The following is a 14358-nucleotide window of genomic DNA, read 5'->3' as shown; positions in this document are numbered from 1 at the left end:
GTCAAGGGATGCTGACAGCCACCAGAAGCTGCAGGAGACAAAGAAAGATTTCTCCCCTAGAGCTTTCAGAGGGAGTAATTACTGCTGACACCTTGATTTCAGACTCTTAGCCTCCAGAACTAAGACAGAATAAATTTCTTTTGTTTTAAGTGACCCAGTTAGTGGTAATTTGTTACAGCAGGTGCAGGGAACTAATATAAGCTATAAACTGCCAGGGAGAATTTAAAGTGGTGGAAGCTCAACTTTATGGCTTAGTGGATCTAATAAACCTATGCATAGTCACTTGGTGCCCAGTATTGGATATATTGAGTCATAAGGCCTAAGTGGCAAGTTGGCTATTTCTGCTGCCTTGTCCTCCTTTGGCCATGATCCCTCTCTTCCTCTGGGCCCCATTCAGCACTCAGAGCCTTCTGAGTCACTGACTAAATGGGTTGGAGTACTATTGTCAAGAGTGTCCTATGCTGTCTTCAAAATTGAAAGAGGCCACAAGTGCTGTGCAGCAGAAAAAGCCAACATTTATTTATCTATAATGATTTTGAGCCTCTCTTCACACACTCTTTAGCCAATTTGTATTATATTATTATTTTTTTTAATATTTATTTATTTATTTTGGCTGCGCCAGGTCTCAGTTGCGGCACGCAGGATCTTCATTGCAGCATATGGACTTCTTAGTTGCAGCATGCGGGCTCTTAGTTGCAGGCGTGCATGCGGGATCTAGTTCCCTGACCAGGGATCGAACCTGGGCCCCCAGCACTGGGAGCGGAGCCTTACCTACTGGACCACCAGGGAAGTCCTTGTATTATACTATTCTTTTGTGAATTGCCTATTCATATCTTCTGAACATTTTCCTTTGGGTTTCCTGCCTTATCATTTAATTTACCGAGGTTATATGTATATAGATGTAATAACTTGTGAATTTTAGACTTTGAAAATTTCTTTTCCTAGTTGTCATCAATCAGTTTTACCCATGTGTCCTTCATGGTATAGAAATACTTCTTTCTATATACTATGTTTGTCATCCCATTTTGGAGAGTGTGCTGTGTCATTATTTCCAGGGCATACAACAATGACATACCTTTAGCAACTGTTGTCCCATTGTTTAATTTTTCTACATAATTCATAAAAGGAAGCTTATACTGAAGCATGATTCTTACCTAGAAGCTTCTCTAGTAATTTCTATATTTTCTTACCCTGGAGTTCTTCTATGCTCAAAGCAATCTGTAACTTTAAACTTGAAGGTAAGAATAAATTCCTGATTTTTTCCCTAAAAAATTGTGCTTTCTAGATTTATCTACTTGAAAGTACTAGGTGCAATTATCAACAAAATAGTATTGAGCACATCAATTTAAAAATTGTGGTTTTCACATACCAGTTACCAATGAAAGGAACCTAGTTTCCTTGGAGAAAAGACTGATTGCAGGGCTGGGGCAAGGAAAGTAAAAGCTGCACCTGGGACAATTCATTGCACCAGAAAACAAGGAAACTGTAAAAGACTATGAGATCATATGCCAGCAAAGAAAAAAGAGTGAGATTACAGGGCTGTCATTGACCAAAGATAACAACACTTGAATATCAAATAAAATAATGAGTAGAATTTATTTAAACACTCTCTCTGGTCAGGTTCTAGAGGATGCAGGGACGGAGTTAGGCATGCAAATGTTTATTGAAGAGTAATACCTATGAAAGGAAAAAAGAATGAAGGAAAGCTGTCAGACCGCTATGCAGATCAGACAGTTTCTGCCAGGCAAAGGGGTAGACTAATTCTGATATGAATGTGCTGGTCTTCTTATGCATCAGGATTCTGTCTGAACTTCAGAGCTTTAGATAAACCAAAGGGAGATGTTGCACACTCAACTATGGGGGCCCAAATACCTCTTTGTTCCTGCCCTGCTATTATAGTCATATATTGTGCAGCTTGTCGGTGACTGATGCCAAGCATCTGCAGACGGATCCCACTCTGGATCTCACCGAAGCGACTTCTTCCTTGTGGACCCACATCACTTGCTTGCGGTGCCTCCCCTCCTCCTTGAATTTCAGCTGTGACTGGGTTCAAACAATTCTGAGCTGGCCTCGACCTCCATCCTCTCAGGCAGAGCTCTTCTATTCTGGGTATCTTTGTGGGAATCTTCACCTCAGCTGTGAGTGTCCTAAATTGCCCCCGTAAACCTTGCAACTAGTTGAGCTTTCAATCACCTGCCATCTTTACTGTCCTGTTGTTTGATTTTTCTGTTTTGTTATTTATCATTTATTATTTTACCATGCTCTTCCCTCCTCCCTGCAGTTAAGCAAACAATAAAAATCTGGTTTTGAAGGGAGGCATCACATTTAGAACGTTTCTTTCTGGTCAGCAAATCAGCTACGGCAACGCTCATGGACTTGGCTGTATTCTGAATGGTCTCTTGACTGCTGCTTCGCTCTCTCACTAAGATGTAAGGACTGAAAGCTGTAGCCAGATTTTCATCTTTTTGTGTGTGGCTCCAATCACAGCACCTGGAACACGGAAGGACATCAGAATGTGCTTCCTAAGTGTTGGGAATGACTGTACTTTATCACAGTAAAATAAATGTCTAGTCAAGGACATCAATAATGTAGCCACTGATGCTCTTGTCAACAGGTTGACACAGATGAAGAAGGATATATTACAATGCAATACACCATGGATATGTTATGTTAAGGAAAAAAATCCATTTAGAGGGAAAAAACCTCCCCTCAAAAGGCAGTGTTTAACATTTGTTCTCATTAAATTATCATTCTATCCATGATGATATTGATAATAATACTTGAGCACGTTAATTTCTGCCAGGTAATCCTAAATATTCATTTTTATTATTGAATGCATTCATGAAAGCTGCCTTGTTTATTTGCTTTCCATTTCAGAGGTGACAAAAGGAGGCCTAGAGGGAGGAGATAATCTGCTGAGGGTCGCTCATCCAGAGACGGGTGGAACTGCCCCTGCACCCAAGCAGTTCAGTTTCTGGAGCTTCTTGTCGTGACTCTGGTCCAAACACAATTTGAAGTTCTTTGAATTGACCAGTTCACTAGGAGAGGACAAAACTGGGAAAGTCAGAAAGTCCAATTTGAGAATTAGGTCACCATCCTTGGCCTTCTTTTACATCACAAACCTTCCTTTGGCATCCCCCCACCCCTGCAAGAATTCCTTTGCTTGGAGATCTGGGTTTCCAAGTCTGTTCCAACACTAGCAGTATGATTTGGGGCCTTCTACACCCCATTGTCCCCCCAAACAGTTTTTTCCCCTTCGGGTGTACTAGTACTTTTCCTTTTCAACCCTAATCCCATCTATCATGAAGAGATTTGACCATGAATCATTTTATCCAAGATGATTGGTTTTTGTATTAATATTATCAGGTCTTCTGATGCAATTATCTTGTAGGATTAATGTTACCACCCAAACTCCCCCTGTCTGGCCAGGAGGCCAGAAGAGCATTAAAACTCGCGGGCTGGGGGCTTCCGAATCCCAGACACTCGGTATCGCCCGGTGCGAGACCCATGCGATGGCGCAGCCCTTTCCCGACTGTGAGCGCCGGGGCCCCAGACGCCGCCAGCCCCGAGCTCAGCCGACTCTGCGCCCTGGACGCTCCCTTTCTACCCCGCCCCGTGCGAGCTCTCCTGGGAAGGCCCAGACTTCGACTGGGAGATGCTTTCCAGTCCCTGCGGCGGACTTCTGCGCTGGGACCGTTCGCGAAACGGACAGTTTGCTGGAGGCCGAAGCCCTCGCGACGGGACGCAGAACCACCTGCCCCGGACCGGACGCGCGCGACGCACCCGGACCCAGAGGCGCCCCAGGAGAGGCGGCCGCCGCCCCCGCAGCCTCCCTCGGCAGGTGGCACCGCTTCCCGGACGGACGAGCGGAGCCCGAGAACGCTGACGGCGGGGACCCTATGGAGCGTCGCCCGGCTCCTGCCCCCGGGACCCGCCGCACGTCCCAAGGCTGGTGGTAGCGGATCCGACGCGCAGTGGCCCGGAAGACCCAGGGCTGCCAGGAGCCCCGAGATTTGCGCTGAGTCCCTCACTAAGTACAGTCCCATTGGCAGTTTATGAAATGCGTATTACCCTGCAATGTGAAGATCATTGATAAAATCAATGTACAATGTCTTCTGAATTTGTATAACAAGATGAAAGATACATGCTATTGTTTTAATTTCTGTATTTTTTCATTTGTAGGAATGTGAACCTCGTTAAATAAACTTTAAAGAAAAGAAATTTATGCAAGATGATTGGTGTTTTGCTTTCAACAAAACTGTACAACTGAATTTTACCTGTTTGGGATGAGATTCCTTGCTGACACAGCTTAGGAGCTGCCCATAGTTCCTTGTCAAGTGGGCCTCTACAGGGGGCAGGGAGCCACAAGTTATCCTGCTTCGGTAAAGCAAGCAGGAGAGAAGAGCCAGACAGGGAGTGCCAGCAGGGCACAGTCATAGCGTTTAAAATCTCCTCTTGAAAGTGACACTCCATGACATTTGCTATCCTAAGTGACATCTTCTTTTCCTCTGTGAGCTCTATCGCATATGCCCTGCTGTTTAATGGTTTGTTTCAAGTAACTGGGCTGGAGAATGGTAAGGAGAAACTCTCATCCTTAGTGACCCTTAGGTGAGACTAGCATGGACTTAGAGAAAAACTTTCCCTCCCTATGGCGGGCAGTGGGCAGGGTGAGGTGTTTCCAGAAGGCTAATGGCAAAGGAACTCTATTACTTGGTCTCAAGCAAAGTCAGCCTTTAAGTCTTGGGAGTGTGATTAGGGTGAGGAAGGAGCCAGATTAAGCATGAAGTCTTTCTCGCAGATAATTTTCCCTCTTGGTCTAGCTAAGGAGCTGCTCTTTGCTCTTTAGTTTCAGGGTTCTTTCAACCCTCCACACTCACTCTACCACTAGGCTCAGCCCCTCACCACGAGACTCCAGATGCCCCAGTCTCTGGGCTACTTCAGTCTCTGGGCTACTTCAATGCCCAGCAGGGATTAGAGAAGCTCCTTGCTCCTGTCCCAGGAGCCCTGTGTTAAAAAGGTTAACACATACAAAAGACATTCAAATGTCTTTCTTAGAATGGTTTATTTAATTCGTGATGGAAGGACGTGTAAGAAAGGAAAGATGTAAAACTTCAAGATAAAATATTGAGGGAGAATTTTCATCTTTTAACCGTATGGTCTCATCTAAAAACCATGATGAATATAAAACAACCATTCTCAAAACATCCTGAAGAGCAAAAGAAAAATGTGAACATTTACATATGTTATTGAGGACATCTAGATTCATTCTTCTAAGATTTCTAAAAGAAAAAGATTGTAATCAGTAAATATAATGTTGACTGTGATGTCCCTGTTGTATTTCTTTTTGTGGTTTTTAGGAACAGAAATGGAATAACTCAAACAGTTTAAGCATAAAATAATTTATTGGGGGATAAAAAAATAACTTGTGGGGCCTCCACCGGGCCCCGCACAGCGGCCGCAGTGGCCTTCGGCATGCGGGTGGCGCCTGTGATAGCGGCGCCGCTCTGCTCACGACCCCGGCCCCGCGCCGGTGCCGACCTCCTTGGCGCGGCGGCGTCGCCCGGTAGGATGGACGGCGAGGCGGGGTCCGCGGCGGGGGTGGGCTGCGAGGGCCGCTGTGCGAGGACAGGCGCAAGGGCTGCGACTCGAGCGGCGAGGCTGTGGTTGGGCACGTGCTGCTGGAGGCTGCCGAGCCGGTGACCCTGCGCGCGCAGCGCCTGGAGGCCCAGGGCCGCGCCACCGTCGCCTGGGGCCGGAGCGCCGGCGCCGCGGACCCCGCCGCCGCCTCGGGGATGGAGAACCTGACAGTGCGCCTGAGCCTGCGCGAGCCCCCGGCAGGCGACGGCATCGTCTTACTACAGCCTGGAAAACATGAATTCCCATTCAGCTTTCAACGTCCATCGGAACTTTTGGTAACCTCATTCACCTGGAGATATGGAAGTGTTCAGTACTGTGTGAGAACGGTTTGGGAACGACCTGATCAGAAGGTTAAGCGGGAACTCCAGGTCGCCGGTCACATCGATGTCAACCCACCAGCATTACTAATCCCTGTATTGAAAACTCAACAGAAGATGGTTGGCTGTTGATTTTTCACTTCTGGTCCAGTCTCGCTGAGTGCCAAAACTGAAAGAAAGGGATACTGTAATGGAGAAGCTACTCCAATCTATGCAGAAATAGGGAGTTGTTCCACTCGTCTGATTGTTCCCAAAGCTGCCATTTTCCAGACGCAGACGTATGTGGCCAACGTGCGCGGGAACCACATCGCCTCCGGGAGCACCGGCACCTGGAACGGGAAGACCCTCAAGATCTTCAGCACGGGACGCCGTGCTGCATCATCCGAGTGGATTACTCCTTAACTGTGTATATTCACATTCCTGCTGCTAAAAAATTGATGCTTGAGCTGCCCTTAGCTTTGTGTCCTGGCAAGAATCTATCATCTCAGAGTCTCAACTCTGAAACCAGGCAATCCTCTCTAATATGCTAAATTACTAGACATTTGTCAGCCTTGCCTGACGAGTAGAGAGTTTTTTTCCCAGTGAATGGAAAAGGCAAGGACTGGACCTCTCTCCCCAGGGACCTGCCTCTCCTCCCATCCCCCTCCCTAAACACCATCACCAAACCCCTCCCAGCAAGATGCAGTTTTCTCCTTAATCTGCGAGGCTCCGAGGCAATTTGCAAGGCAAATGAGTGTCTATCTCCACTTATCTGGGCTTGGGTTTCCGATCTCCCGTACTAGACAGACCCTATAAAAGGCACACTCAGCATGGGGCTGAATCATTCGCCCCTTTGCTTAGACCCGCTACGCGTCTGGCCTGGGAGGAGGCTGAAGCCATGGAACCGCACGCGTACTACACCTGGGAAGAGCTGTCCTGGAGGAGGGCGCATCCAGAGCCCCACATGCCACCGGGCCTCAACCGAGAACAGGCCTGGGCCTGGGCTCTGGATAACTTCCCTGCGCTGAGCCGCCCCTCCTGCCAAAGCCCCCAGTTCTGCGAGGACGCGCACTACTGTGCATGTGGGCTCCCGCGGCGCGCTTGCCCCGGACACGCAGACGGTCGCCAGGCGGAGAGCGGCCACAAACGCTGGCGAGACCCACAAGCCCAGGAGCCAACGGCTAACCCGGGGTGGAGCGACAGTCCCGTCAAGAAGAGGCCGAAGCCACACACCGCAGGGCACAATCGGGCCTGAAGAGCCAGGAGATGCCCGCAGCAGCGGAGGCCGACAGACACGCGGCCACATGGCCTCCAGGAGCCCAGGACGATCTCCATCCCCTACCCCGAAGCTGCGGAAGCCCTGTGGAGGCTTGAAACCCTGTGGAGCTCGGCAAGGAAAGCAGTCGCATTCTTCTGTCCGGCCCACGGCGCCCCTTCAACCCACGCCCTGGCCTGGACTTCTCCCCTGGGCCCCGCCTTGCTCTGGGATGAGCCTGGAGGACTCTGTGGGGCAGACCAGTCCTTATTTGTCCCTCCTTTCCTGGATTACTGACAGCTCTCTCAGTTAGAAATCTCTCTTCAGGGGATCCATACTGTCTTAAGGAGCTTTCTTGCAGTTGTACTCAGAATTGTCATGTTTCTTATGTTGATTCCAATTATGAGCAATGATTAAAACTTGCTTCCCTATTCTCTGCCTGTGGATTGATTTGGGTGGGTAGACTCAGGCCTGGAAGCGGTATAGGGGCTTCTGTGGCTGAAAGGGGAGCTGGGACCCGGGCCAGGGCTCCTTAAGATCAAAGAAATGTAAAGTGAAACCATGACATATAACTTTGACTACCACAGTGGTCTGTATTAATCTTTTCCATTTGTTCTAATATTGCTAAAGTAGTAACTCCCCAAAGCAGCTTTTGAGAAATGAATTTGAAAGGGTCTTTGGAAAGCCAACGTGACAATATGCATTAAGCATTTCAATATGAATACCCTTGGGGACTTCCCTGGTGGTCCAGTGGTTAAGACTCCAAGCTCCCAACTCAGGGGGCCCCCAGGTTTGATCTATGGTCAGGGAACTACATCCCGCATGCCATAACTAAGCCCACTCGCTGTGACTAGAGAAACCTGCACACACCAGTCAAGAGCCTGCACACCAAAATGAAGACCCAGCGCAGCCTAAATAAATAAATAAATAAATCTCAGATATATATAGATGAATACTCTTGACCCAGAATTCCAGTTCTACAAGCCAGAAATTGTGGTTTACAGGTGATTTTCCAATATAAGATTAAAAATAAATGATAGACATATTTGCACAGTTCCAAACTATGCTGCTCTTAGAGGTAGAATGGAACGCATGACTTTGAAAAGATACCCAGAGGCTGAATGTACCAGGCTGAGCCCTGGACAGGTTGTGACTGTAGCAACTAAGGGTGGTTCTAAGCAAGTTGGAAGGGAAAGCACTAAGGCACAGCCACCCATTAGGCTGAGAGAGGGCAGGGTTTCCAGAGCCTTGCCTTTGTAAACGCTCTGCTGCAGTTCCTTCCACAAGTGCCTACCTTGGGAATTTGCAACTGAGACTTAGAATTTGATCATAATATGTACGTCAAGCATCAAGATGCCTCCCAATTTCTTGTTACCTGTCTCAAGTCTATGTGTAAAGGGATTTTCTCATGTCTCTTCCTGGATTGACATACAGCCACACAGTCCCCACTGCAGTCCACCCGGATATTCCCAGCTCCTCTATAAGAAAACTTTGCATCACTGCTGGTCTCCCCCTGGATGCCAGGACATGGTCACCAATAGCACACTGTTGTCTGGGCGCTGGTTCCAGAAAAAGGGTGCTCTGTTTCAGGATGCATTTCTTCTAGTGCCCATTCTTTAATCCCACCAAGTATCATCACACAAAGTTGAACAGCTGTACCAGTTTTTATCGAAGGATTGGGATAACTGAAGGAAATTACACAGCAGAAGGGAAAAATTTAAACTAAATATTGAATTTTTTTAAAGTTATCATTACTGAGAATACCTTATGACCTACTATAGAAAATGAACGTCTTTAGAATTCGTTTCCTTACAGGGCACGATAATGGTTCCAAGGAGAATCAGAATGTTTACTGACCCTGTGCACTAAACAGTGCCAACCAGGTTTCTCAGACTCTCCAGACCACGGTTCTCCCTTAAAAATTGTGGACCCGTGGCTGTCACCTAATTGTGCTGCTAGGGCTGAGAGATAGCACTGTGGTTTTCCTCTTAGGAGCCTGCGTTTTGTTTCACTTCTTTCTCAAAAGCAAAAAGATTAGCAATAAGAAGACAATGCAGGGCTTCCCTGGTGGTGCAGTGGTTAAGAATCCTCCTGCCAATGCAGGGAACATGGGTTCGAGCCCTAGTCCGGGAAGATCCCACATGCCGCAGAGCACCTAAGCCCGTGCGCCACAACTACTGAGCCTGCGCTCTAGAGCCCAGAGCCACAACTACTGAGCCAGCGTGCTGCAACTATTGACGCCCACACGCCTAGAGCCCATGCTCCGCAACCAGAGAAGCCACCGCAATGAGAAGCCCGCACACCACAACAAAGAGCAGCCCCCACTCGCCACAACTAGAGAAAGCCCGCGCGCAGCAATGAAGACCCAACACAGCTAAAAATAAATAAAATAAAATAAATTTATTTAAAAAAAATAAGAAGACAATCCATAGGCAAGACCTCCTCACCCCAAAACTGGAATCACAACCTGCAGGAAAAGGAACCCATTTTTTGAACCATATAGTTAGGATCCCTGAGAATATTTTCCCCACACTAAGACTGTCCCTGACTCTCTCACCAGAAGGCAATCCCTGCCTATACATGTCCTTGTTAACTCTTCTCACAGATCTATCTATATTCTTTCATGACACCCTTTTCCCTAACAATAGACCAAAACTTATTTTTGGTATAGGTGGAAAAAGAAATGGACTTATTTTATTCTAAAATCCATCTACTTTATTTCACATCCATTTCAATGATTATTTGTGGAATCTATAAAATACTCTTTCTGCCTTCCCTTCTTGAAATCACCTCATTCCTGTCTTGAGAAAATAGCTACCTGGTAGATATCTTGCTATTTCACATGCCCAATATTGAAGGATGAGTTTACTCCGTGCTGGTCTATACGGTCAGTGGAACTTTCCTATTTTTGATGCTCAGAAAGGTTGTTTATGAGTGAAACTTTAAAAAAATAGGTGAGACATTGTACTTGACATACGCTTTTCTTCAAAAAAAGGAAAAAAAATAGAAGAGTTGGGGAAATCCTACAGATTAAAAGAAGTATTAAGACCTCCCAACTACATGTAATGGGTAGACTTTATCTGAAATCAGTTGCTCCCCCCTTTGTTGGTGACTGGTATTGGTCATCTGCAGTCTGACCGCATTGCTGGTTCTCACTGTAGTGGCTTCTTTCTGCTGCGTGTATAACACAGGCTAGCTGCTCCTAACCTCTGTGGGGAAAACCAAATGCCACTGGTGTTCAAACAACTTTCTGAGAAGGTTCTACACCACCAGGGCCTATTAGCACCATGTTGAGCCTTCAAAGGTAACAGTGTTGTTGTCCTTGCCTTAAACCCGGCCAAGCAGAGCTTTGTGTCTTGAATATCTTTATTAGATTCCCCCAAGTCAGTTACAGTCACTGCATGCTGGTCTAATGAACCCCTTCAACTCACCACTATTGGCTGCCTTGCCCAGAACTTCCAACTCTCTGCCTCTTGCATTGTCTATACTTTCATCTTCTTTAGTTCCTTATTTCTCATTTTTGGTTTTGATTCTCTTTTCTCTGTTTCCTTATTTCTCTTTTTTTTTTTTACAGTTACTGCTTTAAAAAATTAATTAATTAATTAATTTTGGCTGCATTTGGTCTTCGTTGCTGTGTACGGGCTTTCTCTAGTTACGGCAAGCAGGGCCTACTCTTCGTTGTGATGCGTGGACTTCTCATTGTAATGGCTTCTCTTGTTGCTGAGCACGGGCTCTAGGCGCACGGGCTTCAGTAGTTGTGGCACGTAGGCTCAGTAGCTGTGGCTCGTGGGCTCTAGAGTGTGGGCTCTGTAGTTGTGGTGCACCGGCTTAGTTGCTCCACGGCATGTGGGACCTTCCTGGACCAGGGCTCGAACACATGTCCCCTGCATCGGCAGGTGGATTCTTAACCACTGTATCACCATGGAAGTCCCCTTATTTCTCATTTTTATTGATACCATTTCTTTTTACCTCAGCTCATGGAAAACACAGGCTTTGCTGGGAGTCATCTTAAACGTTAGAGTTTTCCTTCCTGTCAGAGAATCAACTTCCATAAGGAAAAAGTTTTAGCTGTGTCCTCATGGTCTCTTAACTGTGACTTTGCTCTCCCCTTAAAATTCAGCTCTGCCAAAGCAGGACCCAGTTCTACAGCTCTGTGCAGCACCATCACAGCAGCTTGCCCATGGCAGGTTGTCAAAACATGCTTGTTAAAAACTCTGAATTTAACTGACTTTGTTACATTGAAGATGAAATACTGATCAAGGAAGTCTAGGCTTAGAGGCACTGACATGTTTGCAAACAGAACGTCTGAAACAGCTCAGGAAGGACGTAAGGGAATACGATTTCACTATAGATCTGACACAAGAAGGAAAAAACAATCCATTCAGATTAAACACACACAAAAAGACAACATTTTGAGTTTGTTATTCATTGATGTTATGTTTAATATCCATGATCATGTCACTAAGAATGACAATGAAAATAATAATAATTGTAATTCAACAACTTATTTTCTGCCTGGGAATATCTAATTACATGACCTTTGTTATTGAATTTAATCATAAAAGTTACCTTGTAAAATGTTAAATTTTAGCTACCATCCAGGCAAAAACATGAGGATAAGAGAGGTTAGGTAACTAGCTGAGTCATATAGAAATAATAGACAGAACTTGTACCCAAACAGTCTGCATCTAGATCTCTAGACTTTGAGCCCTCCCCTCCTACATGTTGGCTGGAAGTCTGAAGCAATTTTAACTTAGAATTGAAGATCAGAGTGTCAGTCTGACCAGCAGTGTGATTTCATGCAAAGATGGCCAACTTCTCATTCTGATCATCTGGGTAAAATCTGATGGTACTTTCCAAGCAGAAGGGCTCTGAGAATCAATGGACATACAGTTAACTAAAAGTGTCAGGCACATAGGATACTTTTCATAAAGGAGTAACCTTCCAAAGAGCTCGTCTTGGCAGAGTCGCTGTACCTGTAATTCTTTAAAAAAAAAAAAAAAAACCAAACAACAACAAAAATTTAATTCTATCAAATCAACAAAATCGATTCAACTTCGAATAACTCCATCCAAGATGATTGGATTTTCCCCTAATCTCAGGGCCCGCCTTCTAAAGCAATTTGAAACCTGAGAAAAACGACACCACCCATCCTAATATCCTCTGGTTGGACAGCTAAAAAGTTGGACGGGAAGGTATAAATTCGCAGGGAAGGGATCCCTGAAAACTTCTCCTCCTCTCAGGGGCTGAAGCGATGGAGCCCAACTTCCCCCGCTGCATGCGCGAGGCCTGGGATTCCGCAGAGGAGTCCCAGGAACCAGAGATGCTGCAAATCTTGAGCTTAGCGGACCCTGAGGAATGGCAGCTCCCTTTCTATCCTACGCTGGGCCAGCTCTCTGGGGACGACGAGGACTTCAATGGGGAACAACTTTCTACCGCCTGCGGGCGTCTGCACCCACACTGCCCGAAACACCGACCCCGAGCGCAGAGCACCTGCAGGCTGAGCGCTGGGCCGCCCGCCCCGGACAAGACGCCCACGACCCGCCAGGAGCCACAATCGTCCTCAGGAGGTGGGGCCGCCGCCCACCCGCAAAGCTTCCCTGGACGGGTCTTGCGGCATCGGGAACCCAACATCTGGAACCCGCGACCTCTGACCGCGGGGACCCTTCCGGAGCATCGCCCTCCTCCTGGCCTGGAGAGACACCACCGGACGTCCCAAGGCTGGTGGCCGCGGACCTACACGCAGTGGCCGGGAAGACCCTAGGCTGCCTCTCCCGCCGCCTTTGGACCCAGGAGCCCTCATCTCCGCTGAGACCCTTCATTGGATGATCCCTTGCGACAGATGTTATTACAATAACACCTCTCCGTTCAGCAATCATGGAAGAATTCGTCTTCAGAGACGTTTGTGAAGTTTTCTTTCGCTTACTTAATAAATTATACCAAATTCCAACGCCTTTCTCTCTCTTACTTTGGCTTTTGGGGAAGGACCCGACGCAGGGGCGGGGTGGCCGGTGCCACTTCTCACCAGGGACCCTCAGTCCCCTGATTTGCTGGGCGGGGGGAGGCCGGTGGGGTCTCTTGGGCACACCGGGCGGCCAGGGGTCCAGCATAGGCGTTGCCAAACTGGGTCACACGTGCTGGGCTCCGAGACATCCAGCAAAGAGCGGCCAGCAGCCCTGAGAACTCCACTTTGCCCGACGAACGCTCCTGCGCCCTCGCCCTGGCCCTGGCCCTTCCAGTCCATCTGTGGGGCCGTCCAGTCACCTTCACGCTGCTCCACGGCCCCCAGCGCCTGTCGCCGCTCCAAACGCATCTAGAAGCATTGGCCTCGGGTAGCGCAGAGCCTCCGTCTCCCTCAGGCACTCTCCTGGGCGTGTCCCTTCTTCCTGCTCGCCCCAAAGCCGACTTCCAGCCCCCTCCTCAGAGTTGACCTGCAGCCAGAGCGCTGGGGCCCCGGACAGGAGAAAACTAGGGGTTGTCTTTTGCGGCGGGGCGTTTCTGCGGCCAGATTCTCGAGCGGTTAGGCTCGTGTCACTTCCTAACTCCAACTTGGCGACTTCCCAAGGCGCCTGACTTCTCATTACCATTCGGAGTTGAACTAGAGTGTCCACCACCCAATCCGGGGTTTGAAACGGGGCCTGAGAGAGCAATGGCAGGCGAAGTGTAAGTGCTTAATAAATGTCAATACAATTATACTGAGAATTTCTCAACTGCTGTGATTTCTCTGGGGGCAAAATCCTTCACTGGGATTAATCTCACAGGAGTCTGAATGTGGGGACTCCCTGCCGCGGGAGCAGTTTCCTGGAAACCCTTCACCTCATCGCTCTGGTTTCTGGCATCCCACCCAATCTCACCCTTTCTCTCCTTTCCCTGCCAGGATTCCATGGGCCACCTGTGCAGCCTGGATGCTGTGGCTCAACCAGTATGTAACCCTGGCCGGTCCCCAGGGAATGCAAAAAATTATCCTTTTCACCCATCTGTTAGACCACAGGGTGATAGTTTACTTTTTTAGACTCAAACGGAACTTTTCCATTGAGGCCTGAGCATGGGAAATATACAGCTCATAACAAGAGGATGCGATGACATGGGTGTGTGTTGTAGACACTGCTATGTCTTTATTAATGTACTTTAATTTCCTACTTTGTCTTTTATTTCTTAAAGAGTGTATAT

The 14358-nt window shown here is 47.6% G+C and overlaps 1 protein-coding gene and 1 pseudogene across 1 annotated transcript; both read left to right on the top strand.

Moving 5' to 3' along the window:
• Nucleotides 1-5568: 5568 nt before the first annotated feature.
• LOC132518296 (arrestin domain-containing protein 4-like) lies at nucleotides 5569-7188 on the top strand (annotated as a pseudogene).
• Nucleotides 7189-12442: 5254 nt separating this feature from the next.
• LOC132518295 (annexin-2 receptor-like) lies at nucleotides 12443-12952 on the top strand. Its single transcript, XM_060146297.1, has one exon. It carries the CDS (start codon nucleotides 12443-12445, stop codon nucleotides 12950-12952), a length of 510 nt encoding a protein of 169 aa, XP_060002280.1.
• Nucleotides 12953-14358: the final 1406 nt, after the last annotated feature.

This window comes from Lagenorhynchus albirostris, chromosome 3 (genome assembly GCF_949774975.1).
Source record: "Lagenorhynchus albirostris chromosome 3, mLagAlb1.1, whole genome shotgun sequence".
In the NCBI taxonomy this organism is placed as follows: domain Eukaryota; kingdom Metazoa; phylum Chordata; class Mammalia; order Artiodactyla; family Delphinidae; genus Lagenorhynchus; species Lagenorhynchus albirostris.
The sequence above is the reverse complement of the archived record's forward strand: the minus strand, read 5'-3'. Positions and strand labels throughout refer to the sequence as shown.